The 25095-nt window shown below is 37.1% G+C and overlaps 1 protein-coding gene across 4 annotated transcripts; it reads right to left on the bottom strand.

Annotated features, from left to right (window-relative positions):
* Positions 1–805: 805 nt before the first annotated feature.
* Positions 806–19401, bottom strand: LOC18426097 (pentatricopeptide repeat-containing protein At1g80270, mitochondrial). 4 transcript variants are annotated; one of them, XM_020662376.2, is made up of 5 exons: positions 19069–19401; positions 18463–18569; positions 17620–18220; positions 2536–3299; positions 806–1689 (listed from the first exon to the last, which is right to left on the bottom strand). In XM_020662376.2, the coding sequence occupies exons 3-5, from the start codon at positions 18043–18045 to the stop codon at positions 1176–1178; spliced, it is 1704 nt and encodes a 567-aa protein (XP_020518035.1). In that variant the 5' UTR covers positions 18046–18220; positions 18463–18569; positions 19069–19401; the 3' UTR covers positions 806–1175. The 4 variants fall into 4 exon arrangements, with proteins under 4 accessions (XP_020518035.1, XP_088714502.1, XP_011620380.1 ...); XM_088858376.1 differs by having other exon boundaries at positions 806–1680; XM_011622078.3 differs by lacking the exon at positions 18463–18569.
* Between the last annotated feature and the right edge of the window lie 5694 nt (positions 19402–25095).

Here is a 25095-nt window from a genome sequence, read left to right as displayed (position 1 = left end):
AGCCCTATCAAACCATTTTCCTAAAAAAGAAAAAGAGATATGATATCTAGGCCATGCATAAAGGCCCCATCTTCAAATTATACAGGGTTCTGGCACTTCAGTTGCAACTTGCCGCAAGAGATTTGAGGTTCACATCCCATACTGACCCGTGAGAAGGGAACTAGGCATATAAGCACAGAGAAGAAAATAACCCCCAATTTGATGGTATTTTGTCCGGAAATCAGAACATTTTCATTTTCCTAAAGTTGGAATTGCAGAGATAACTTCTCCCTACCAAATTCCCAACCAAGAGAAATAACAAGAACAATAAAGCCAAAAAAAAAACTCCAATAAACAGTCACAAGAGCATCCTCCCAAGCTATACCCGTGTCTGTGCCAGAATCTAGGTTATGTACACACACATTTTTCAAGAATGTAAGTGCGCATATGCCTGATCCCCCACAAGCACATGATAAATAAGATTCACATCTATGCTCATAAAAACACGCACATGCACGCAACCATAAAAGCATGTGAACAAAAGAACACAAGGACGTGTGTGTGTGTAGACACAGCCTAAACATCCTCTTGTTCTAGGAGAAGCCATCAAAGCCCACATGTATGAATCAACAGATGCCATTCACACTCGATGTCATACATATAAACACCATTATATGGTGCAAGAGGGAGGGTACCCTAGTCCACACGCTTGCCATTGAGGCAATACTTTCAACAACTAATAAAACAGTGCCCATGCAACTATTAAGAAAAAGAAAAAGACAACCCCCATGCTACTTATCAGACCAAAGAAAAATAATCCCACGCCTTCTTAAATGGCTCTCCCTAAGAAAGAAGAACATGTCATACAACCTCACCAAAATACGAAAACATCCAACAACAGTAGGAATGTATCACGATCATGCATCATAATGTATGTAAAATGAACTTGGGGTATCCATCAAAATGATAACCAGCACATAACCTTGAACAAAAATAAATAAATAGATATATTCTAGCCTATCTCAGCATGCTGCTTCATTGTATGAGGAGGTATAAGTCCAATTTATGTCCAATAAAACTTGGCTTACCATGATCTACAAGTCCTTTTGATAACTTAGAAAACCAACATACCTCAGACCCAAAGCACACTCCCCATCCATCTACTCCTTTCATTGCCCTTGGCTATTGGCCTATCATTAGTCCAAGAGATCTGAGATGGCTGTCTTCTTAAAGGCATCAGCCTTAGTTAGCATGGAGGCCATAAACCTATTTGGGAAGACATTGTCGGCCTTCAGTCTCTCTCTAAACCCATATGCTGGAGTATTTGCATTCACATAGGTTTGCAAGAGGGTTTGATAATCAGACATCCTCCCTTCATATCCAGCCTGTTTCAACCTATGGAAAATCTTTTCAGCATTATGAATATCACCTCTCTCGCAATACTTTTCCATGATGACCATATATGAAGAATACAAAGGCTTCAATCTATTCTTTGAAGACTGACTTGTCGAATTATTTTGCTGAGCTGCTGCCTTGGCCAAGATTGAATCTGCCTTCTCCACCTCGCCAGCCTCCACATAGAGCCGCACTAGGGCATCCCAAGTGACAGGCCCGATTGTGATCCCATTATCAGCCATTCGCTTCACAAGGTCCTTCCCCTTGTTCAGCTGCTTGTGGGTCGTATATACCTTGATGAGGGCACTGTAATACCTGATATACATGAAATCAAATGTACATATTGTTTATTGAGTTGGTAAACTATCTAAGCGGTAAGAATTTGTGTATTTACAAACAAGAATTTAGGAGAGAACAAGAACATATATTTTTTTGATGAAAAGGTTAACTTAGATAACAAGAATATACATACAGAAATATATCAAACAAGAAATGACAAAAAGAAAAGAAAGGAAATATGATAAAACAAGATATCCAAGAAAACAATTATGTATGACTCATGCAGGTTACATCTATCCAAATACATATGTTGTTTATCTGAATGGTAAACAATTGAAAAACAATTTCAAATAAGTATGACAAATAAAAATTTCAAATAAGGTATAAGAGAAAATGGATAGAAGTATCGACCATGTAGTAATGAGCAGGCAAATTCATTCCCTAAATTGCCTTCAATTAAAAGGAAACATTAAATCATTATTTTTTCATTAGGTAAGCAAGGATTGGAAACTGCAACGAGGGAACGATAATGACTAGGTAGAAGTAACTAATCATAGCAAATCAACCTCACAAAGAATTTCTCACTGCCGTTATTTCACAAGATTGTTTTCAGAAAGTTTGATTTGTTTGGGAGAATCTCAGGGAACATTTCACAAAGGGAAATTTATGACATGCAGAAACGAATCCATAACAAAGGAGTATGTCAATCCCTATATGTTCTTAAAAACAGATGCGGAAGAAAATAAGAGAAAAGATAGTTATTCCAAAGGCACTATATTGAGTCTATTTGTTATTTTTATTTGAGAAGTGGCACTACATTTAGTCTTACATATATCAATACAGTGATAAATATTTGACAGGAACATATAAAATGGCATATACCTCGATGAAATATTCTTCCAAGTTTTGAGCATCCTTTCGAACACTGCCTCTGCCTTTTCTGTGTCACCCAACTTGCCCCAAGCCTCAATGGCTGCCAAGCACTCGTCGAAGCGGGGGCTTGGCTCAACAACCTTCCATATCCTACTCACCTCATCAGCCTTGCCTAGTGCAGCATATAGAGGGAGAAGGGCCTTGCAAGCATCCCGATTTCTCTCCATATCTTCTCCCTCTAAGTCCTTCAAAACAGCCTCCGCCTTATCTATGAATCCTCCAAAGATGTAGTACTTGGCCACTGTGGCTTGAAACGGGATGTCAGGCACAAGGCCCTCAGATTTCATGCTCGTTATAATTTGTTCCATTCCCTCTATGTCACTAGAGCGACCTTTGACGTCAACCAGGAGCATGTAAGTAAAACTCGAGGGCTTCACATTATCCTTCTCCATCATCAATAGGACATCTGCAATTTTCTTTTTGTCTATCCTTTTGTAGATCAAGATAAGCTGATCGTAAGAGAATGCAGTCATTTTGAAACCCAAGTCCTTCATCTTGTTGAAAACCTCTTCAGCTTTCTTGACGTTTCTGGTTGTTGAGCAGTTGGCCAGGAGAGTTCGGTAGAGAACTTCTCCTCTCACTGGTTGGGGAAGTTTCTCTATGTACTTCTCAGCTCTGTGGATCCCATGCACTTTAGCGATTAGGTCTACACGAGATTGATAATCTCTCTCATTGAATTCAAATGGTTTGTTTGCATCAAGCCAATCAGAGAGCTGCAAGACCAAAGGAAAGCAATGAAACCACAAGAAACAAGGCAGGCGCAAAGAAATATCCATATAAACAATCAACTTTCTAATGAGAATTTCAAAGTGAGAATAAAAATAAATGAGATAATGCCCCAAGACCAAAGAAAAGGAATTACGGTTACTTATGAAAGAAAAAGAACGATCAGAGAACACTGGAACAACAAACTCCCTACATCATTAAAATTATTACCGGTCAAGCTACATCCAAAGTTCACCTTAAAAACACTACTAAGCTGACTTGCTTTTCCTCGCACCCCCAGATTGTGGAAAGGGAAAAGCAATTTGTGTAGCACCACTAGATGGACATTTTGAGATATGGTTTACACTTGGAGATTGGTTGATAAAATGGAGGAGAATCAAGAGATAATCATGAGAAATAATGACTATCTATTATTCCCATGTGCTACGAGAAGCTAACTGTGAGCTGCTTCCCTTGCTTCGGATGGAGTTAAGAGGTGTCTTACTCTTTATTTGGGTCTTTAATCTCCTGCCCTGACCTTTTATGGAGCTTTATGTTTGTTTTCCCCCTAATCTTACTTTTCTTTTCTGGGGTTATGCCCCATTGATTGCATTCTTAATGAAACTTAATGTAATCCTCCACCTTGACTGTTATATCTGAAAAATAGTAGACAGATTTCATCTTTTTTTTTTTTTTTGGAATCCAGACATCACATAAAAAATAATAGACTGATTAAACCACATTTCCTTCCATTGTCCTTCATCGTTCACTCCACTCTTAGGGAGAACATCAACCAAAGAAGCTACTATAGGCTGCAATAAATTCTGGTAAAAATTTGTTCTTGTGAAAACCAAAAAAAAGCAGCCACTATGAAAGATTTGAACGTGCATAAGACCAAGGAAAACTTGCTCATTCTCTCGAATAAGCAGAAAAGTAGAAGAATCAAACTGAGACAGCAGCAACTAGGAACGCTGCTTAACAACATTGCACGTAATACAGAACAGGTTTAAAACACCTACAAGTCTACAACTACATGGATCACAACGGAATGGAGTTCCAGTGTGTAGTCAAACAACACTCCCTTAAATAGCATTGCAAGCTCAATCAACAATTTGTTCAGAGTGATATGATTCTTTTGGCTAATATAGAAGCAATAGAAGCAATGATTGCGTGAAGTGATGATATAGGATTTGAGCTAATCCTGTATCAAGAGGCAATCAATTCACATGTCCAGTCTGCTTGCAAAGATAGAATTAATCAATATCATAATAGCAAGCACGCATTTAAAGTGGGATAGGAGCCTTGATTTATCAAATGCATGACCATGATGATTAGAAGTCCTCATAGTAACACAAGTGCAAATGGAATGATCAACAATATGCTCAGTTTGGAGACCAAGTGTTGATTCTTGCCTCCCCAAAAAAGCACAGAAATAAAAGAAATCTCTGACAGGTTTTGGTTTATAAAGTTACTAACTACTACTATCTTCAAATATAACCGCCTCCTCAGGGTAACCTTGTGCTGTACTAGAATGCAAATCTTTTTTAATACTTGTAATAGAATTTTTCTTAAGAAATAAAAAGGCTTGTAAGAAAAAACTCACATTTTTTTTTTAATTATTGACATCAAGCATTTTGAATTTTAAACTATGTGACATGGATTCTTCTATTTCGATGTTGTACTCATGCATGTAATGACACACATACATACACATATCAACACCGATTCTCGAGGATTCTTCTTGTAAATTGACCATTAATTGCATTATCTTAATGGTTTGATCTTTGACCACCTAAGTCTACTTTCCCACATCCTAACACCTATTGGAGCTATCCCTGAGTTTTCTCAAATGTATTTATTCTGAAGTCTAGCCTTTCTTGTCTTGCCACTCATTCATCTCAACATCCTCATCTCAGCTACACTTTTTATCTGGATATGTTGTTTCTTGACTGTCCAATATTCTGTCCGATAAGTATGGCCAGTCTTACAGCTGTCCTATAGAACTTCCCTTCAGTTTCATTGGTATGCAACGATCACATAAGACTCCCAAAGCACATCTCCACTTCGTCCACCCAGCTCTAGCTCTATACACGACATCTGTATCCATCTCTCCATTCTCATGGATTATCGACCCAAGGTATAGAAAATAATATCTTTTGGGTACTTTTGGGCCACCAGTCTTAACTAATTCCTCGTTTCTACTCCTATTATACGTTGCAATAGTAAATCAAGAAAATTTCCATCCCATCTCAAACCCAAAACTTTCCATAAAAGAAATTGAACCCTTATGGCACAAACTCATAGCCCCCAATCTCCAACTTTCATGCCAAAGGATCCCCCACATGGTTTATTTAATGTACTTCAGGTTTAATGTATTTTAGACCAAAATAGCTTATTTAATAATAGAAAAAGTACTCAGACCAAAACAACCTTCATTTGGGAAGTTATATTTTAAAAGAAAAGATCCCTCCTCTCTCTCTCTCTCTCTCTCTCTCTCTCTCTCTCTCCACCCAGTACCCACTGCCCCTTTCCACACCACCACCATACACTACTACATAGGCACTCTTTCTCTCATACCCTGAGATTCTGGAAATCTCACTCATATTCTCATTATAGAACTGCTCAAGAGAATACGCTGAATCTCAATCCTTGATTCACTGCTTAATCACTGCCCCAATTTTTGAACTTTTCAGGAAACAAGCCAAAGAAGAAATTATAACTTTGCAACCCTCGCCAATATTCCCCATTAACATGATGTCACTATTCCAGATCCCAGCCAGTGTGGCCTCTATGCTAGAATCAATAATAAGAAATTTCCTTTGGAGCGGCTGTACTAATGCAAACAAGTGCTATTCAATAGATTGAAATAAGATGTATCAAACCAAAAGAGGTTGGTGACTTAGGTATCCAAAAACTAGTGATTCAAAAAGCGGACCGCCTAGGCGTCCAGAAGGCCTGGGCACATCGCCCAGGCCTAAGCGGCCAATCTGAGCGACAGTTCCTGGGCGGCAGCCTAAGCGGAACAGAACCCACCTAGGCAGAAAGCTTTTCCTTTATTTTCTTTTCTCTAACTCCACTTTTGTTATCGAACACCCATCTCTTGCACTGCCTAAGGGATTCTTTTGTAATTTAGCTACAACATAATACAGTTAACTGTTCTCAGAAAAGAAAAAAATTGCTGCTAAATTCATGATAACCAAGGATTGGATGTTTTTTTCCTCTTTGAAAATTGAAGTTGAGTTTCATGAGAGAGAGAGTGGAGCTGGACAAATTTAAGCAATTAGAACTGTGGATTATATGTTTGTTGAACTTGCGCTGAGAGTTGTGGTGGAGAAGAGTGATGTTTTAGGGGTAAGAATGGAGGTGAAGAGAAAAAAAGGGCGATTTACGTCATTTGTAGTAGGGTTTTGCGACTGTAGCATGTAGTTCAGCGAGAGAGAAGGGACGGTGGGTAGGGAGGAGAGAGAGAGTAGGGCAGAGACGAGGACTGCGAAGGATGGTAGAGTGGAGATGTGTCACACCCCAAGAATTTACAATATTGATATTCCTGAGATGTGACAGTCAAAACATATATACATCTCTTGATAGGACAAATTTACACTGACGACTTCTTACAAAGTAACAAAAAAAAGCTTAGACACAACTACAATATCTTCCAAAGTTGCCCTTGACGAGTACTCAAAATGAAGCCGCAGTTATCCTGAAAAATGTTTACCATAGTTTGATGAGTTTGGCTACTCAGTAAGTGATCATCATAATCCTAAAAATAATCATGGTTGAAAGATATCAATATTTTTCAAAAGGAGATATATTAACAGAAATGCATCAACAGTTTCACTTTCAATAAATGCATAATTAAGTATAATCTGAATAATTGAAATGCATATAACACTTTAACGGTAGTGCATAATTCAAAAGATTTCACAAAATACCCTACTGGCGTCCCAAGTAGGTCACCTATATACCCCATCAGCGTCCTGATGGGTCCACTTAATCCCTATCAGCGTCTCAGATAGATCCACTTAATCCTTGCAGGTCCACTTATACCTCACTGGCGTACCGGATGAGTCCACTTAATCCCTACCAGCGTCCCAGATAGGTCCACTTATACCTCACCGGCGAACCGGATGAGTCCACTTGTATACTTAAATTATTTCTAAATCTCTTTAAACATTCGAAAGCAGCAATATCATGTACTCAACATATCACTGAAATCATTAATATGAATTTTACTTAAACCATTAATAACAGTCACTCTCTATAACATTTCAAAATAACCAATCAAATATTTTGGGCTCAAATTTAGAAAGGTAGCAGTTTGTAAAGGCATTCTAGCATAATTGCCAATTTAATATGTATAGAAAAACTCTTATAAAAATTCAAGAATACGGAATTATCACAATTTATGGGATATCAATCCACAAATAAACATTTCACAATAATACTATAATCAATTACAAAAATGTCAATTTTTTTAAATAATAAGGCAGTCATTTGCACATGAATTTTACAAAGTCTAAATATTCAAAACAGTAGAAAGAAATATCACAATTTTACTAAAAGCAGAAATATCACATTTATTTCTAACAATAAACAAAATAAATAAATAAATTTATTTTTCTAATTTACAGCATTCAAAATTTCTAACATAGATAAAATATCACAATTTTTATTAAAAAGATTATTTTTCAAGATAATGAGGTCGTGTGCGCATAAAATTTATCGCACCTAAAATTCATGATAATAAGCAGAAATAATTATTTCATTTTATTTTTAAAAAGAATGGATTATTTTTCGAGACAATGAGGTCACTTACACACAAAACTTATAAAATAAAGATCCTGGACGGAAATATCACTATTTATTAAAAATAGACTATTTTTCAGAAAGACGATGTCACTTACCCACAATTATTTGAGAGGGAGCTTCCGATAAAAAAATTCGGTTCCAGAGAGTTCACAGTGTTTCGACCAGAGAGAGAGATATCTTAAAATTTCCTAAAGTGGGAGTGCTCACCTCCCCTATTTAAATTCTTATAACGTATTATTATAATATTTTATTACGCTCTACCTCATACCTGAGGTGTTGCGTTAAGCGTCTGCTTTTAACATACGAAAACAACGTCCGCTAAAGGACGTGGCCAGCTGCAAGCAGCACGAGGCAAAAGCAGGCAAAAGAAAAAGTAAAGGCAAAGGCAAAAACTTTTGAAAATAGTGATGGTCCCCAAAGACCATCATACTCAAACAGACCATCACCTATTAAAAGCATCATTTCCCCCTTTTTTTTTTTTTTTTTTTTTTTTTTTTTAAATTTTAGGATTGTTACATTCTTCCCCCCTTAAAGAAATTTAGTCCTCTAAATTTGTGTACCTGATTACTGAAAAAGATAGGGGTATTTATTTTATTTTTTTTATTTTTTATTTTTTTTATTTTTTTTTTTCTTAATAATCTTAAACCTATTGCTCTGATACCATAATTGTCACACCCCAAGAATTTACAATACTGATATTCCTGAGATGTGACAGTCAAAACATATATACATCTCTTGATAGGACAAATTTACACTGACGACTTCTTACAACGTAACAAAAAAAAGCTTAGACACAACTACAATATCTTCCAAAGTTGCCCTTGATGAGTACTCAAAATGAAGCCGCAGTTATCCTGAAAAATGTTTACCATAGTTTGATGAGTTTGGCTACTCAGTAAGTGATCATCATAATCCTAAAAATAATCATGGTTGAAAGATATCAATATTTTTCAAAAGGAGATATATTAACAGAAATGCATCAACAGTTTCACTTTCAATAAATGCATAATTAAGTATAATCTGAATAATTGAAATGCATATAACACTTTAACGGTAGTGCATAATTCAAAGGATTTCACAAAATACCCTACTGGCGTCCCAAGTAGGTCACCTATATACCCCATCAGCATCCTGATGGGTCCACTTAATCCCTATCGGCGTCCCAGATAGGTCCACTTAATCCCTGCAGGTCCACTTATACCTCACCAGCGTACCGGATGAGTCCACTTAATCCCTACCGACGTCCCAGATAGGTCCACTTATACCTCACCGGCGAACCGGATGAATCCACTTGCATACTTAAGTTATTTCTAAATCTCTTTAAACATTCGAAAGCAGCGATATCATGTACTTAACATATCACTGAAATCATTAATATGAATTTTACTTACACCATTAATAACAGTCACTCTCTATAACATTTCAAAAATAACCAATCAAATATTTTGGGCTCAAATTTAGAAAGGTAGCAGTTTGTAAAGGCATTCTAGCATAATTGCCAATTTAATATGTATAAAAAAACTCTTATAAAAATTCAAGAATACGGAATTATCACAATTTATGGGATATCAATCCACAAATAAACATTTCACAACAATACTATAATCAATTACAAAAATGTCAATTTTTTTAAATAATAAGGCAGTCATTTGCACATGAATTTTACAAAGTCTAAATATTCAAAACAGTAGAAAGAAATATCACAATTTTACTAAAAGCAGAAATATCACAATTATTTCTAACAATAAACAAGAAAAATAAATAAATTTATTTTTCTAATTTACAGCATTCAAAATTTCTAACATAGATAAAATATCACAATTTTTATTAAAAAGATTATTTTTCAAGATAATGAGGTCGTATGCGCATAAAATTTATCGCACCTAAAATTCATGATAATAAGCAGAAATAATTATTTCATTTTATTTTTAAAAAGAATGATTATTTTTCGAGACAATGAGGTCACTTACACACAAAACTTATAAAATAAAGATCCTGGACGGAAATATCACTATTTATTAAAAATAGACTATTTTTCAAAAAGACGATGTCACTTACCCACAATTATTTGAGAGGGAGCTTCCGATAAAAAAATTCGGTTCCAGAGAGAAGTTCACGGTGTTTCGACCAGAGAGAGAGAGATATCTTAAAATTTTCTAGAGTGGGAGTGCTCACCTACCCTATTTAAATTCTTATAACGTATTATTATAATATTTTATTACGCTCTACCTCATACCTAAGGTGTCGCGTTAAGCGTCTGCTTTTAACATACGAAAACCACATCCGCTAAAGGACGTGGCCAGCTGCAAGCAGCACGAGGCAAAAGCAGGCAAAAGAAAAAGTAAAGGCAAAGGCAAAAACTTTTGAAAATAGTGATGGTCCCCAAGGACCATCATACTCAAACAGACCATCACCTATTAAAAGCATCATTTCCCCCTCCTTTTTTTTTTTTTTTTTTTTTTTTGAAATTTTAGGATTGTTACAAGATGGCAGGGGCACGGAGAGGGAGAGGGGGCAGGGCGTAAGGGCTTTTGAATGAAGAGGAGAGAGAAAGAGAGAGAGAAAGTTCTTTCATTTATTTATATTATTTTTTTGAGAAAGTAAACTAAAGAAAACTTTTTTTTTAATAGAACAAAAGAAATGCCAAACAAATGGAGGAAAAGAATTGTGGCACCTATTTACAAGACCAAAGGAGACATACAGAATTGTGAGACTATCGAGGGATCAAGCTTATGAGCCATACTATGAAGCTTTGGGAAAGAGTGATTGAACAACGACTAAAGCATGAAATGAGTGTTTCTGAAAATCAATTTGATTTAATGCCAAGAAGATCAACAACCGAAGGCTATTTTACTACTTAGGCCACTGATTGAGAACTTCAAGGTGAAGGGAAAAGACCTCCACATGGTCTTTATTGATCTAGAGAAAGTTATGATAAAGTACCTCGATATTTGATTTGGCAAATGTTAGGAAAGAAAGGAATCTCCAGACACTACACCGACTTGGTGATAGATATGTACAATGGAGTGCTAACTAGTGTACAAACAACAAGTGAGAGACGAATGAGTTTTCAGTGACAATAGGTCAACATCAAAGGTTAGCATTGAGCATGTACCTCTTAATCTTAGTTATGGATGACTTAACTGGATACCTACAAGATGAAGTACCGTGGTGCATGTTGTTACAAATTACATAGTTTTGATCGATGAGAACTGAAACGACGTCAACACAAAGTTAGAACTTTGGAGGGATGCTCTAGAATCCAAAGGTTTTAAAATTAGCTGGACTAAGACAAATTATATGTGATACAAGTTTAGTAATAATAGGGGTAAAGACGAGGAAACAGTTGATGGCCAGGAAGTACAAAAAGAAACCGCACTTTCGATATCTTGGGTGGATAATCCAAGAAAACGGAGAGATTGAGGAAGATGTCACACACAAAACTAGAGCTAGGTGGGTGAAGTGGAGATGTGCAACAGGAATTCTATGTGATTGCCGCATACAAATGATGCTGAAGGGCAAATTCTATAGGACAGCTGTGAGACCAGCTTTACTCTATGGGGAGGAATGTTGGGCGGACAAAAACCAATACCCATAGAATGAGTGTAGCGGAGATGAGGATATGAGATGGACAAATGGCAAGACGAAGAGATAGAATTTGAAATGAACCCATTCGGAAATATTTAGGTGTGCCACCAATAGGCAATAAGATGAGAGATAGTAGACTTAGATGGGTAGGCCATGTGTGGCACCGACCTAGTACAACACTAGTTAGGAAGTACGAGTTAGTTCAAGTGGAAAGATTGAAAAGGTCAAGGGGTAGGCCCAAAATGACGTGGTTGAAAGTAATCCGAAAAGATATGGAAACTTTTGGCCTCACTGAGGGTATGACCTTTAATAGAGCAGAATGGCAGACGACCAAGATGCAGGTAGCCGACCCCAATTAGTTGAAAAAAAGCTGTGATGATGATGATGATATTATTCTCATCTGAAGGGCATGTTTTGGCCCCAAATACATGGAGAAAGCTATGTACGGATCATCGTTTCAAAAGGCGAACCGCCCAGAACCTAGGCAGTCTAGAGGACCTGGGCGCCTCGCTCAATCCTAAAAGGCTAAATTAGGCGGTCTGCCTCTGGGTGGTAGGGCACCAACCTAGGCAAGCGCCTAATGCCTAGCGCACAGCCCGGGGGGAGGAAATGCCCCCAGTTGAGGGGCATTTTTTGATATTTTGGATTCAATAAAATTTAAAAGTGGGTTTGAGGTTCATTTGAAACCTAAATACCATTAAAGCCCATTTTAAAGAGAGAAAAACCTCAAAAAAACTAAATTTTGTGATTTTCATAGGATCAAAGGGTTTCTCAAAGTTACGAAAAATGGATCCAAAATCACCCATTGAGATTAGATTTGGCTTGGGAGTTTTCTTAGGGCTATTAGATGGTGTTTTTGAAGATTTTAGCACTCAAAAACATCTCAGAGGTGGAAGTTTGGAGATCAAGCAATCAAAATAAGTGCACGATTTGATGTGTTAGAATGCTGGTAAGCCTTGTATTATTTTGAGAGATCTTCGAGATCTAGTCAAAGTGATAATCCGGGTTAGAAAGATGGCTACAAACCAAATCTTTTGGATAAAAATTGCATAAGATGCAATTATTGTGAAAATGATACAAAAGGGAGCATAAACCAGTTTAAGAAACATATTGACGGTATTAAGGGGAATGTTGCCCTTTGTAAAAATGGTCATGAAGCTATCAGAGACGAGATTAACCAATATATGAGTTCAGTAAAACACAAACAGGAACAAAATCCTCGTCATTTGGATAGATCTACTCTTGGTTCTACTAGAAGAGGTGATCCAGGTTGGAAGTATAGTTATAACTCGAAACCAAATGATAAAAATTGTATAAGGTGTAATTTTTGTGAAAAAGATACCAATAGGTATTAAACGATTCAAGAAACACCTTGCCAGTATTAAAGAGAATGTTGCATCTTGTAAAAAGGTTCCTTAAGGATGAGATTAGACAATATTTGAATTTAATAGAACCAGAAAAGGAAGAAAATGAGCCTTGTTCTATGAAAATATCTTCTCCAGATTCTTTTAAAAGTGGTGATCCAGGTTGGAAGTAAGGTCATAACCCGAATCCAAATGACAAAAATCGGATTAAGTGTAATTATTGTGGAAAGGACACTAATGGGGATACTTACCTGTTCAAGAAACACCTTGCCGATATTAAGGGAGATGTTGCCTCAAGTAAAAATATTCAAGAGGCTACCAGGGAGGAAATAATATAATATTTGAGTTCATAAAAGCATAAAAAGAAAGAAAAGGGTGAAGACGCACCAGGTAAAGCAGCCAATACTCATCTGCAAAGAGTAAGAAGGGGGGTAGAGGAAGAGAAGAAAGAGGCAGATTTAGAAAAACAGAGGAGGACGAACGTTATGTTGAAGAGGGGGATGAGTCTGATGATGATGGTATCGAATCTGATGCATATGATGAGGCTTACCCTGCTTCATCTGATGATGACTAAAGAATGAAGACACTCGACTCTTGGTATTGACTGGTCAGTCATAGACTGTATATTTTTTTTTCCAATTTGTAGTTTCTACTATCCAATTCTTGTGTGTATACTTGTATGGAAATATGGATTATGGACTATCTAAATTCTCCTCATTCACTTATGACGTTTCCAATAATTTTTTTATTTTTTTGCCACCCAGGTTCTAAGCGGCCTACTACCCAGCCGCTTAAGCGCCACCAGGCGTTTTTTGAAACACTGGTGCGGGGTTTTTTTTTTTTTTTAAACATGCACTGTTTGCACTAATAGGATTGAGCGTTTTTCATGAGGAATGTTGCATGCTGGAGCTTGGATTTAAATTTCCCTAAAACCAAAGTACATTTGGTCTTGAATATAATTACTTACTAATAGGAAGTTGAGTTCTATGGCAGCCATAAGAAATTTCCAATATTACAAAATTCTTGAAATTATTCGTCATTTTCCTCACATCTTTCAATATAGTTCCCATTTGTTTCCCATATTTGCCCAAACTCCAAACATGTCAAATACATATAATTTCCAAGTTCTAAACCATTTTTTCCCAAGACAATACTGCTGTTTTAATTCATCATCTACCCAAGATGCAAAAAGTAACAAAGACACAACAAGAGGCTTACAACAATGTTTATTGCATGTCAGGCCAACAAGCTACAAATAACTCAATTATACAGGTAACACTGGCGATATATAAAAAAAAATAACTTACCAACTACAATCGCCAACGAGACCTCTTTTTTGTAGGCAACCTAAATTCAATACTTAGCAATAAGAATATGGCATTTTATCTTAGGTATAGCTACTAGTTGATTCCATGAATCCCGAAGATGTAACATTCATTCAACAACTTAATGTATAAACTACAATCACTAACCCCATCCAATGCCCTGAACAACCTAGATTTGCGTTAGTTAGCATATGTACATCCATTAACAAATTTCAAAGGGCTATGAATCACATCAAGGAGTGAGAGAACAAGCTCATATAAAAGCCAACCAAAACTTATCTTCTTTTGCATCTCCCTTCCTGGCTAAGCAAATCCTTTTGATAATTAGTGTGCTCCCTTTCTCTCTAAAAAGTGTGTTTGCTCCCATAACCAAGGGTTTCATACTCCTTATTCCGAGTTGTTTAGCTTTAGTGGGTTTCCTCCATTGGGAGAACTGGCAAATCATATAATATTTTGGTAAATTAGACCCTCTCCAAGAGTGGAAGCTATAGAGAATAATAGTAGTTCACAGAGAGGTTGTATCTTGGGGGTGATTTCCCCATGCACCCCATTGCATCTTGGGCAACCAAGGGGCATGGACCACCTTGAAGACAATGGCCCTAGTGTTGTAGCTCTAACCCAGAGAAGAAACACTTCTTTAAGTTTGTTTTCAAGCCCTACCATCAAAAAAATCTAGCTTCGACGGACCCCAAAACCAACATACTAGGGGAAGCTCACCATCATGCATACCAGCGTCCGTTATAATCCTTCATTCAGCTTCCTTAAATCTCCTTTAGCAAGCCACATACTCCCGAAAGTGGGCTTGTTCTTGCACTATACCCAATAACAATTAAATGAACCTTCCCAATAACTTTTTGTTATTAACAATAGAAGAGTACCACAATCAAAGTCCCAACATATGGGGGATTAATGAAGCTGCAAGTATTGTAAATCGAGGGGAGAAGAGTTAGACCATAAGCTATTCATTCAATGACCTTCGATCAGTGATAGCCTCGAGCACCATAATGTTGGTTTTGGGGTTCTTCAATATAAGATTTTTGTACAAAATAGAGCTTGAAAACAAACTCTCAAAAGTGCTAGCTCTCTAGACCAGCGGCACAACACTGGAGTCATTATCCTTAAGGTGATTAATGTCCCTTGCTTCATTGCCCAAGACATAAAGTGTCTAGTGAAATCCCCGCCCCCCTACAGGAGACAACTGCCCAGTGAAGCACTCTCCAGCATGCACTTTTAGAGAATACCCCAGGTATCACACTAGCATATTTTGCCACTTCTACCAAATGAGGAAACCCAGTAAAAGGGCACTGCTCTGAGAGAGAAAGAGAGAGAGCTCCAAATATGGAGTGCGAAAAACACAGTTGGTTATGAGAGAAAACATACTATTTATCGAAGCAAGCAATTGGTAACAAAATAGAACTATTTAGCAGATAAAAGAAGCAGAAGATGAGTTTCAGGTGGGTTTACTATGAGAACTTCTCTCTCCAGTTTTAAGTTTTTTATGGGCTCCTTTAAGAATTTATGATTACGGTTTTAAACGACATGGTTGGTGGATTTCAAATAGCTATAAATCACATAGAGGGGAAAGGGGGAAGGGGGGGGGGTAGAGAGAGAGAGAGAGAGAGAGAGAGAGAGAGAGAGGGTGGAAGGGAGGGAGGGAGAGCATGTTGGGTACTTTAAGGGCATGCACAGCCCAAAAATGCCACTCTCTCATGCATATACAGCAGTACGTACACACTGCGGTTTACAGTTCACTGCAGTTTGTGGAACATACCTAGTTGCAACTATCTCACATAGTGGAACAATTTTTTGAGCTCCAAATCAATTTTGTTTTAAGGAGATTGTTTTTGGACAGGAGATTGATAATTCTATTAGGTCTAAACTCCAAAGCGGTTTGAGGTAAGTTAACATAGAAATCTAATGTTCCAAGGGACAGAAGAAAGTTCACCCTTCAACTATTTTCCTCTAAAGCATAAATCTTGCAATGAAAATTATTTGCATTATGAAGTATTTATATTAGATTCAAAGGTTGCATGTTTTCTCAAATGGACGATTCAAAGATTACAGCCTTTAGTTTTGAACACAATGCCCTAGAGTCATATAATGGCTTAAAATTAAAAGGAAGGAAAAAACAAAATAAAAATGCAACAATCACATGCTACTGAAAAGATGACTTTGAACTTCATGAAAAGACAGCTCTCATGAGTCATAACAAACAAACTGGTTGCTCCAAATTCCCATGAAAATAAAAGAAGATGTCATTAAGAAAGAACAATCTTAACTAGCATAGCTCAGAAATACTTCCAATGCAGCATGCAAGCATTTTTATGCAATTAAAGTATTAAAAGTGGGTACCCAAGAGCCATCTCCATGAGACGCCACACGCACAAACACACTTACATATGTATGTTGTATGTTGTGAATCGATTTGAATACATGCACATATAAATGTATTAGACACATATACAGACAAATGTGCATGCGCATTTATTCCACTTAGGCATCCCAACCACGGCAGCCCAAATATTATCAAGAGACACCAAGTTCTACCAATCATATCATCGCACAATCCAAACATCCCGTAATGGCAGGCAGCCAACACAATGTTAGGAGCCACCTAGCACCTTCAAACATGTGTTCTCACAATCCAACAATTGGTTCTTTCTAGGCTAACATATACGAGAAAAACTTGCCAAGGAAGCTCTTCAGCCGTAAGTGTTCCATTTAATAGTTAAGATAACCATGAATCCAAGATTTATTCCCTACCCTAATCCCTAAAATTTAGTTTTTATACTTTGTCAAAGAGATGATGTCTACGGTCATGGGAGCATGACCATCCATCCAGTGCATACATTGTACATGGTTTTCAAAACCACGCTAAAAATAATCCAATTTCAATATGATAACACATGTTTCAAACGTAAAATATCCACAATTAAACTTCAGACTATGACACCATGTTATTACTAAGAAAAAACTGAAGTTATCATCCTACCAAAACAGAAACAGCTTTCCTATCATCTTATTCAAAGCTAACAAACAAAGAATCTGTTAACATTCAATTATGGATGCATGCCCCTAAAAGTTTTTTTTCTATGACAGGTAAATGATATTCACCAACGACAAGCGGTACACATCAAGTTGCACCAGGAGAAGGCATGCATCAATGCGGATGAGAGAGAGAGAGAGAGAGAGAGAAAGCAGATACAGCTTGGCATCAATCAAGTTTAAAACATGTTGCTTACCTGTAGAGCCCTTGCAAACATCCGACGCTTCCGAAGAGTGAACATGGCTCCCAAAACACCCTCCCTGTTGACAACATTACCATCTGCCACCCACTTATCAATAGCACTATGGATCGATTGGTGCTGAGCATTCAAGATAACCTTGAACAAACGAGATTCGCCACTCTTTTTTGGGGCCTCCTTCTCAACACATGATCCTCCTTCTTCTTCTGAAAGACAAGGCTCAACTTGTGAATTTTCCGAAATATTTTCAGTTGAATCGTCATCAGATAACTCAGGTTCTGAAACCTTTGATTCTCCAACTTCCTCTCCTGAGTCATCAGTGTCTTGGGCAGTTTCCAGCTCTGAAAACCCATCTTCTAATTCTTCATCATCCTTACCAGACTCAGTGCCAGCTTGTGAAGAGAGAGAGCGACCCTCCACCATGAATTTATTTTTGAAAGATGGACAGTGGAAAAACCTCTTGGTCGAGCGACACTGATGGCATTCAATGTTATTTACAGTCCTTTGCCAGTATTGCAAGACATTTGCTTCTGTTTCATTTGGAAATTCTAGCTTGCTAAATGAAGCTCGAGACACACACAAAAGATATCCATTGTTCCTGATAAACATCAGATTATGCATGTCAAATTAACTTAGAGGAATTAACTCAACAATGAACTGAAAGAGAAAACATGCAATAGTCTCATATACATTCAACATGTAAGTAGTTGAAGGGAATTTGCAATTGTCTTTGGGTCAATGAAGAGACCTCAATATAAAATCTAATAATCCCCAATGTGAGAGCAACAATAGCACAAACCAATAAAACAAAAAAATATAGAAATAAAGAGGGGGACTCACAAAGCAGATAGTGCAATCACATAAGTATTATTTACAACTACTTGAAAGTTGGAGTCCAATCTGGTTTCATACGATCCCTGAAGATAATGCTGTCCGAATGAAATGAACTGAACAAAAACAAATGGGAATGATCCTTGGACATAAAAATTTCACATTCTAAATAAAACAGGAGCAATTATTCTAAGTTTAAAATATTATAAATCCTATCTGAATTCCTACCTGCATATTAAGGTGGGACAAAAAATATACAGGCGAAGTAAAACAAAACCGGTACAGCTACAAAAGAATCCCAAAAAAAAATGGAAGATAACGTGAATGATAACAGATTCACAGCTTGCAAATGCAAAACAAAATGTTTTATGGGATAAGCAAATGCAAAAGCAAAGATGTTCATATTGCACTAAAAAACAAAAGCAACAGAACTTCCCTATATAAGCTTGGACTTCTACTGATAGACCAATAGAGATGGATAAACTATTAGAGAGAGAAACAAATAACTTACACTCGCTGAAGAACACGGAGAAGTATGGCTCAGAAGTAGGTAAAAACCAGGGCGAAAAAAAAAAGACCGAGCGAAGGAATTTTAGAGAGAGAAAGAAGCATTACCTGAATGGATTGGCTCCTCTGCGAAGTGCCCACATGACAACAGTTGGTGGGAGAAGGGAGAAAAGAGAGAGAAAGAGGCGTGAGATCAAATACAGAGAGAGAATACGTCAAATGTTAGAGAGAGAAAGGGGAAGATAGTTGTAGTTTGGAAGTACTGTTAGAGAGAGACGCGCAGGGGTGCATAAACCCTAAACCACTGGTACTTCGACCTTCAGTTCTGAAGTTTGTTAGTGACGCGCAGGGGTGCATTAACCCTAAACCATAGGTCACGGATGCATAGCGACGCGCAGGGGTGCATAAACCCTAAACCACAGGTACTTCGACCTTCAGTTCCGAAGTTTGTTAGAGACGAGCAGGGGTGCATAAACCCTAAACCATAGGTCACGGATGCATAGCGGAAAATTGCATGCACGCCCAAAAAAGAGGGCGAGCATACTACGCTCGGGCGGGATCAAACTATTCATTTGCTTCTTGGCGCAAAAACATGTACTAAATACTTTTTCGATCTGAAAATCTGCAATCCATTTAAATATCATAAGGTGATTACTTCCAAATAAAAAAGTTGGATTTAGATTTTTCTTTGCAATAATCTGGCGGTGTTTGTTCAATTTGGGACATTGCTTTAGTCTTGTAGAATGTTTGCTTGATTTCTCCCTCTTTTTCTTTTTCTTGTTTAGAGAAATTCAGAGCTTTATTAATCAACAATTAAAAGGAAATTACATAATTCGATACCAAAGTTTCAGTTAAAGTAGTGCCTCCTTTGGCAAGGAAATCCGCCAATACATTAGCGTCACGGAAAACATACACAAAGGAGAAGAGAAAAGGCCTAGATATGTCCCAAATTTGTAGCAAAATGGACCGAAATCCTCAATGGGATTTTTGCTCCCTATTACACAACTTGATGACATTCAATGAATCACCTTCCCCAAACCCTAAATTCCTTACCACAAAAAGTTTTAAACTATTAAAGAGAGCAAAGAGTTTTGCACAGTTTGCAGTTTTCTCTCCCAGAGGGCCTGCATAAGCAAAGATAAATGATCCATTTCAATCCGTCACCACTCCTCCAAAACCAGTTAGACCTGGGTTTCCTAATGAGCTACCATCAAAATTAAGTTTAAAAATCCCTTCCAAAGGAGGTACCTATCTCCCCTTAGGCCTGCATGTAAAAGAGCCAAATTGGAAAAGATTCGATAGGTTTCTCCTATCATCCGCTTCCAGAATATCTTTCCCAACTTTTGTAATTGAACATGAAAGCCAAATAGAGTGTAACATTTTCTCCATAATTCTCTCAATAAACATACAAATTCCATCAAACACTTCTATTTCTTTTATTCCAAACTTCTCATATTATCAGTCCTCTCGCAATTTGCCAAATCACCATGCTTGTTTGTGGAAGCATAGAAAACACTAAGTTTGACATTATCCCTTTGACTTCCAAAAGCATAACCATTGCAATTCCAAGTTGATAAAAAACCTATCGCCAAATTTTAAAAAGCAAAAGAACAATGGAGAAACAGATGAGTACATGTTTTAGCATCATTCTTACACAATAGGCATATATTAGGCAAAATCTTACCTTTCTTAATATGATTATCAACAGTGAGAATCTTATCTTGCACTACCAACCATAAAATGACTTAAATCTTAAGCGGCAAAGGTCACTTTCAAATAATGGCAATTTCAGGTATTGACCATCTCCAACGATCATGGAAAAGTAGCTTATACATTTACTTCACCGAGTATAAGCCATTTGAGTCAATCTCCTAAACAACCTCATCGGATGCATTCTGTGAAATATAAACTTTCTAAAGAAGTGTTAACAGTGCAACATACTCTCGAAAAATCTATTCCAAAATTCTATTATAGGGGAGAAAAATATTCCATGCAATCTGATTGCCTCTAATTTCAAAAATATCGGCAATAACGGCATTGGGATTATCCCTCTTTTTCTTTTTCGTTCTCTCAATTTTGTTTGGGTGCGGTTTGGAAGTAATCACCTTATGATATTTAAAGGGATTGCCGATTTTCAGAAAGGGTGCGGTTTCTACAGAGCCAAGGCTCTAAACAACCAAGTTAGAACCCACCTTCAAATAGTGTCGAGAAATATGGTTTCGATACTGGAAATCATTAACTAGCCTTAAAATATATTTTCACCTTTAATTATAAGACATAAAGCTTCAAAAATAGTGTAGATCTAGTAGATCTATGGAAATTTGAATAACTTAAAATTTGACGGTCCAAAAATGTGTTACAAGATGCACTATTCCAAATAACTTGCAATCCATTTTTTTTCTCAAGTCCATGCATCTTGATATCAAGATGATCAATTTGAGGATATTTGGGCATCAAAACAACCTCTTCTAGTGAAATTTTTAGATTAGGCTCTAATTTAATTGTTTAGAGCCTAGGCTCTGTATAAACTTTTCCCATTTTGTTTTATAGACTTGGTTTTTATATGGTACATTCCCAAAATTTGGGGTACTAACAATAGGCTCATTTTAATTTTTGTGCTGGAGTAAATGGACAGTTTACTCCTTCGGCAGAAAAAAGTTATTTGGCAAATAAAATATCCAAATATATATTGATAGAGGAAAGAAGGAAAGAAAGTGTGGAGAGAGTACAGCAAAGAGACTTCAATTATGTTGTTACAAAGGGTTTAACACCACCATCCAAATAGTAAGTTCGAAGATGATGAAGAGACCAAAACCGTCCCTTTTTTTTGGGTAAGTCAGTGGGGGAGAAGGCCCCCTACCCGTTTTATCGTTAATAAAAGAGCAAAGAAAAATAATTAACATACAGCCCTATGATAAGGAAATTGTGCCAGATCATGATATAAAAGAGATGAAAGGAAATCTGGTGGTCTATGGCACCACACAATAGCATCAGGGCCAGCAGCTGCCCTCTTAGCTAGGGCATCAGCAACCATGTTAGCCTCCCGAATGATATGTGTAATGGACCATCGATGAGAAGAAAGCCTAGTGCAACAATTGTCTACAATCATATTTAGCCTTCATGGAGCACGTCATCTAATCTGAATGACATTCACAACCAGGGTTGAGTCACTTTTTATCTGAATTGGAAAGCAATTCTTTTGAATAACCAATTGAACTCCTTTCTCAAGTGCCAAGAATTCGGCATGGTTATTAGAAGAAAACCAAAATGTTTTGCGAAAGCAGCAATAAAACCTCTCGCTCTGTTCCTGAAAACTCCACCACCATCTGCTAAACTTGTATTTCTCAAGGAAGCATCATCAATATTGAGCTTGTAATTATGAGCCTCAGGAAAAAACCATGGTACCGGAATAAAGGATTCTGACCTGTGCTGCTCTCAAGTTATCCGAAGACTACCAATGATGGCCTTTTTTGATAAATGAAAAGACCATTTCTTAACTTCTGCTAGTGCCTGAACATGTAAGGCAGTCATTTTCACAATAATCTCTCTCTTGGTAGGTCTTGACTCAAATACTATTATGTTGCGCTCTTCCCATAGTAACCAAATAGCAGTAAAAAAAGATGGAAGACCAAATATTACGAAGTCCATGTGATTTAAACCTGAAAAGTAACCACCACCTATATAAATCAGGGACAGAGGTACCGAGGACGAACTGTTATCCACATCCCCAAGCTAGTGATCTCCATACACCCTGCACAAAGGCATATTGGAATAATAGATGAAAAAAGTTATCATCATGGTTACTACAAAATGGACATAAAGAATCCAATTGCATGCCCCGCTACTGTAATAAAAATGAGGTGGGCAATCAATTATGCAACGCTAGCCATGAAAGCCATTTCATCTTTGGGTAGCATTTAGAGGACCAAAGTGCCCGGAAAATAGGTTGTGAGGAACCTTAATGCCTAATAAAATCCCATGCCCTTTTAATAGAGAATAATCCATCAGTATAATGAATCCAAACCAGTGAATCCTTCTTGGGCTGTAGAGAGAGAGTATAATTATCAACCTCTCTCCATATATACCTCAAAAAATCAAATGTGAGATGTGGCAGAGCCCAAGATTGCGGTGCACCTCTGATAAAGTCTGACACCCTCCTTCCGACAGCATCCCCCAAATATTCCTGAATGTCAGTATCATGGAAATCTGAAAGTGACTGACCTGTTAACCATGGGTCCATCCAGAAATCCACATTTGACCATTACCAATATTCCACTGTATATTGCTCATATGAGAGACATAAAGGCTACCAAGACCCAATCTTACCAAACACCTTACCCACTAAACTTGGCAATAACTGTGCCTCAGATGTCTACGAAATAATGGTAGGCCCAAATAGCAGACTGGAATGACTTATTCAACAAACTTTATCTCCCTTAGATCTCTCTCACGTTCTCCCCATGGTGCACTAAAGAAAAAAACATTGTTTTTAGATGAATTTAGAATATGACCAGTACCCCTTTCAAACTTATGAATAAGTTCACGCATAGTTATGGCAGAAGAGATGGATGCTTCACAGAAAATAAACACATCATCAGCATAAAAAAAATGAGAGACCCCATAGTCACACCCTGAAGGAAACGCCTTAGGAACCACACCTTGCAACATAGCACAATCAAGTTGTCTACTAAAAAAATCTATGACCAGCAAAAACAGATAAGGAGATAGAGGATCCCCTTGCCTCAAACCTCTTTTCCCTTTAAAAAAACCCTTGGGTGAGCCATTCCTCAAAACAAAGAAGAAAGTAGTGGAAATACATTAGTGAACCTGAGAAACAAATAACTCTGAAAAACTCAAAGCATGCATCCTACCGATAATAAATTCCCATGACACCCTGTATGCATCCTACCCACAATAAATTCCCATGACACCTTGTCATAGGCACTGCTCAAATCGACTTGCAGACATAGTTTAGGCCAAGCTGAATTCAGATGGCAAAGAGACAGAAGTTTGCTTGCCATGATAATATTATCAGTAATAAGCCTACCTTTTGGGGGACATAGGTGACCTACTTGGGACGCCTGTAGGGTATTTTGTGAAATCCTTTGAGTTATACATTGCTGTTAAAATATTTATATGCATTTCAATCATTTGGATTATGTTTAATTATGTATTTCTAAAAGTGAAATTGTTATCCATAAATGCTTTTTGGCTCGCATTGTTTCTAATAGACCTCCCTTTTTGAAAATGCTTACATCTTCCGATTATGATTATTTTCGAGCACTATGATGATCACTTACTGAGTAGCCAAACTCATCAAATTATGGTCAAAAAATTTTAGGGTAATTGCGGCCTCCCTAGTTGAAGGCACAACAGGACCAATTGGAAGAAGCCATAGTTATGATGAAATTTTTTCTTTGTGACTTTTTTTCAAATTCACTATTGTAAATTTTTTCCTATCAACAGATGTATATCTAAACCTTCATGTTAATACTAGTTATGAGTAAACTTTGGATAGACTCTTAGAAGTAGAAAAATCTGCTTTAGTGCAATTAATGGTGAAGTAGAAAAATTTTGTTTTATTAAAGATAGACTGTTACATCTCAGGGATTCCAGTATTATAAATCTTGGGGTGTGATAATTATGGTATCAGAGCAATAGGTTTCGGATTCTTAGGAAATTTGAAAAGAATGTACTCTAAGTCATATTTATTGTATGTACAGATTAGTACAAGGTCAAGATCCTGAATGGCTGAAGCTAATATGTAGGGAATTCATAAAGCCTTGGAAAATATGGTTGCCCTTATGCAACATCAGATGGAAAACAATAATACACTAAGGCAATCAGCTATGGGAAATGGTGACTGTTATATCGAAAAATTTAAGAAATTGAACACACATTCTTTTGAAGGTGCTGCAGACCCACTAGAAGCTGCGGGATGGATTATGCAATTGGAGAAAATATTCGAGGTATGAAATGTCCTGATGATAGGAAAGTCACTTTGGCAGTCTTTATGCTGAAGCCCAACATTGGTGGCATATGGCAAAAGGAGTATTGGTCCTAGAAAATAAACCATTGACTTGGGAAGTATTTGTAGTGACATTTAATGAAAAGTACTTCCCAGATTTTGTTCGA

Source organism: Amborella trichopoda, chromosome 1, assembly GCF_054954075.1.
Source record: "Amborella trichopoda isolate Santa Cruz 75 chromosome 1, AtrichopodaSantaCruz75HAP2 v2.0, whole genome shotgun sequence".
Classification (NCBI taxonomy): Eukaryota; Viridiplantae; Streptophyta; class Magnoliopsida; order Amborellales; family Amborellaceae; genus Amborella; species Amborella trichopoda.
This window is presented reverse-complemented; position numbering and strand designations above follow the sequence as displayed.

Bases quoted from the DNA above. Each gene is read 5' to 3' on its own strand.
- LOC18426097 (XM_011622078.3), bottom strand. From the start codon at position 19,103: ATGTGGGCACTTCGCAGAGGAGCCAATCCATTCAG. The intron at 3,300-17,619 runs GTAAGCAACATG...TTGGTCTTGCAG, and splicing joins TGTTTGCAAGGGCTCTACAG to CTCTCTGATTGGCTTGATGC. The intron at 1,690-2,535 runs GTATATGCCATT...CATGTATATCAG, and splicing joins TGGAAGAATATTTCATCGAG to GTATTACAGTGCCCTCATCA.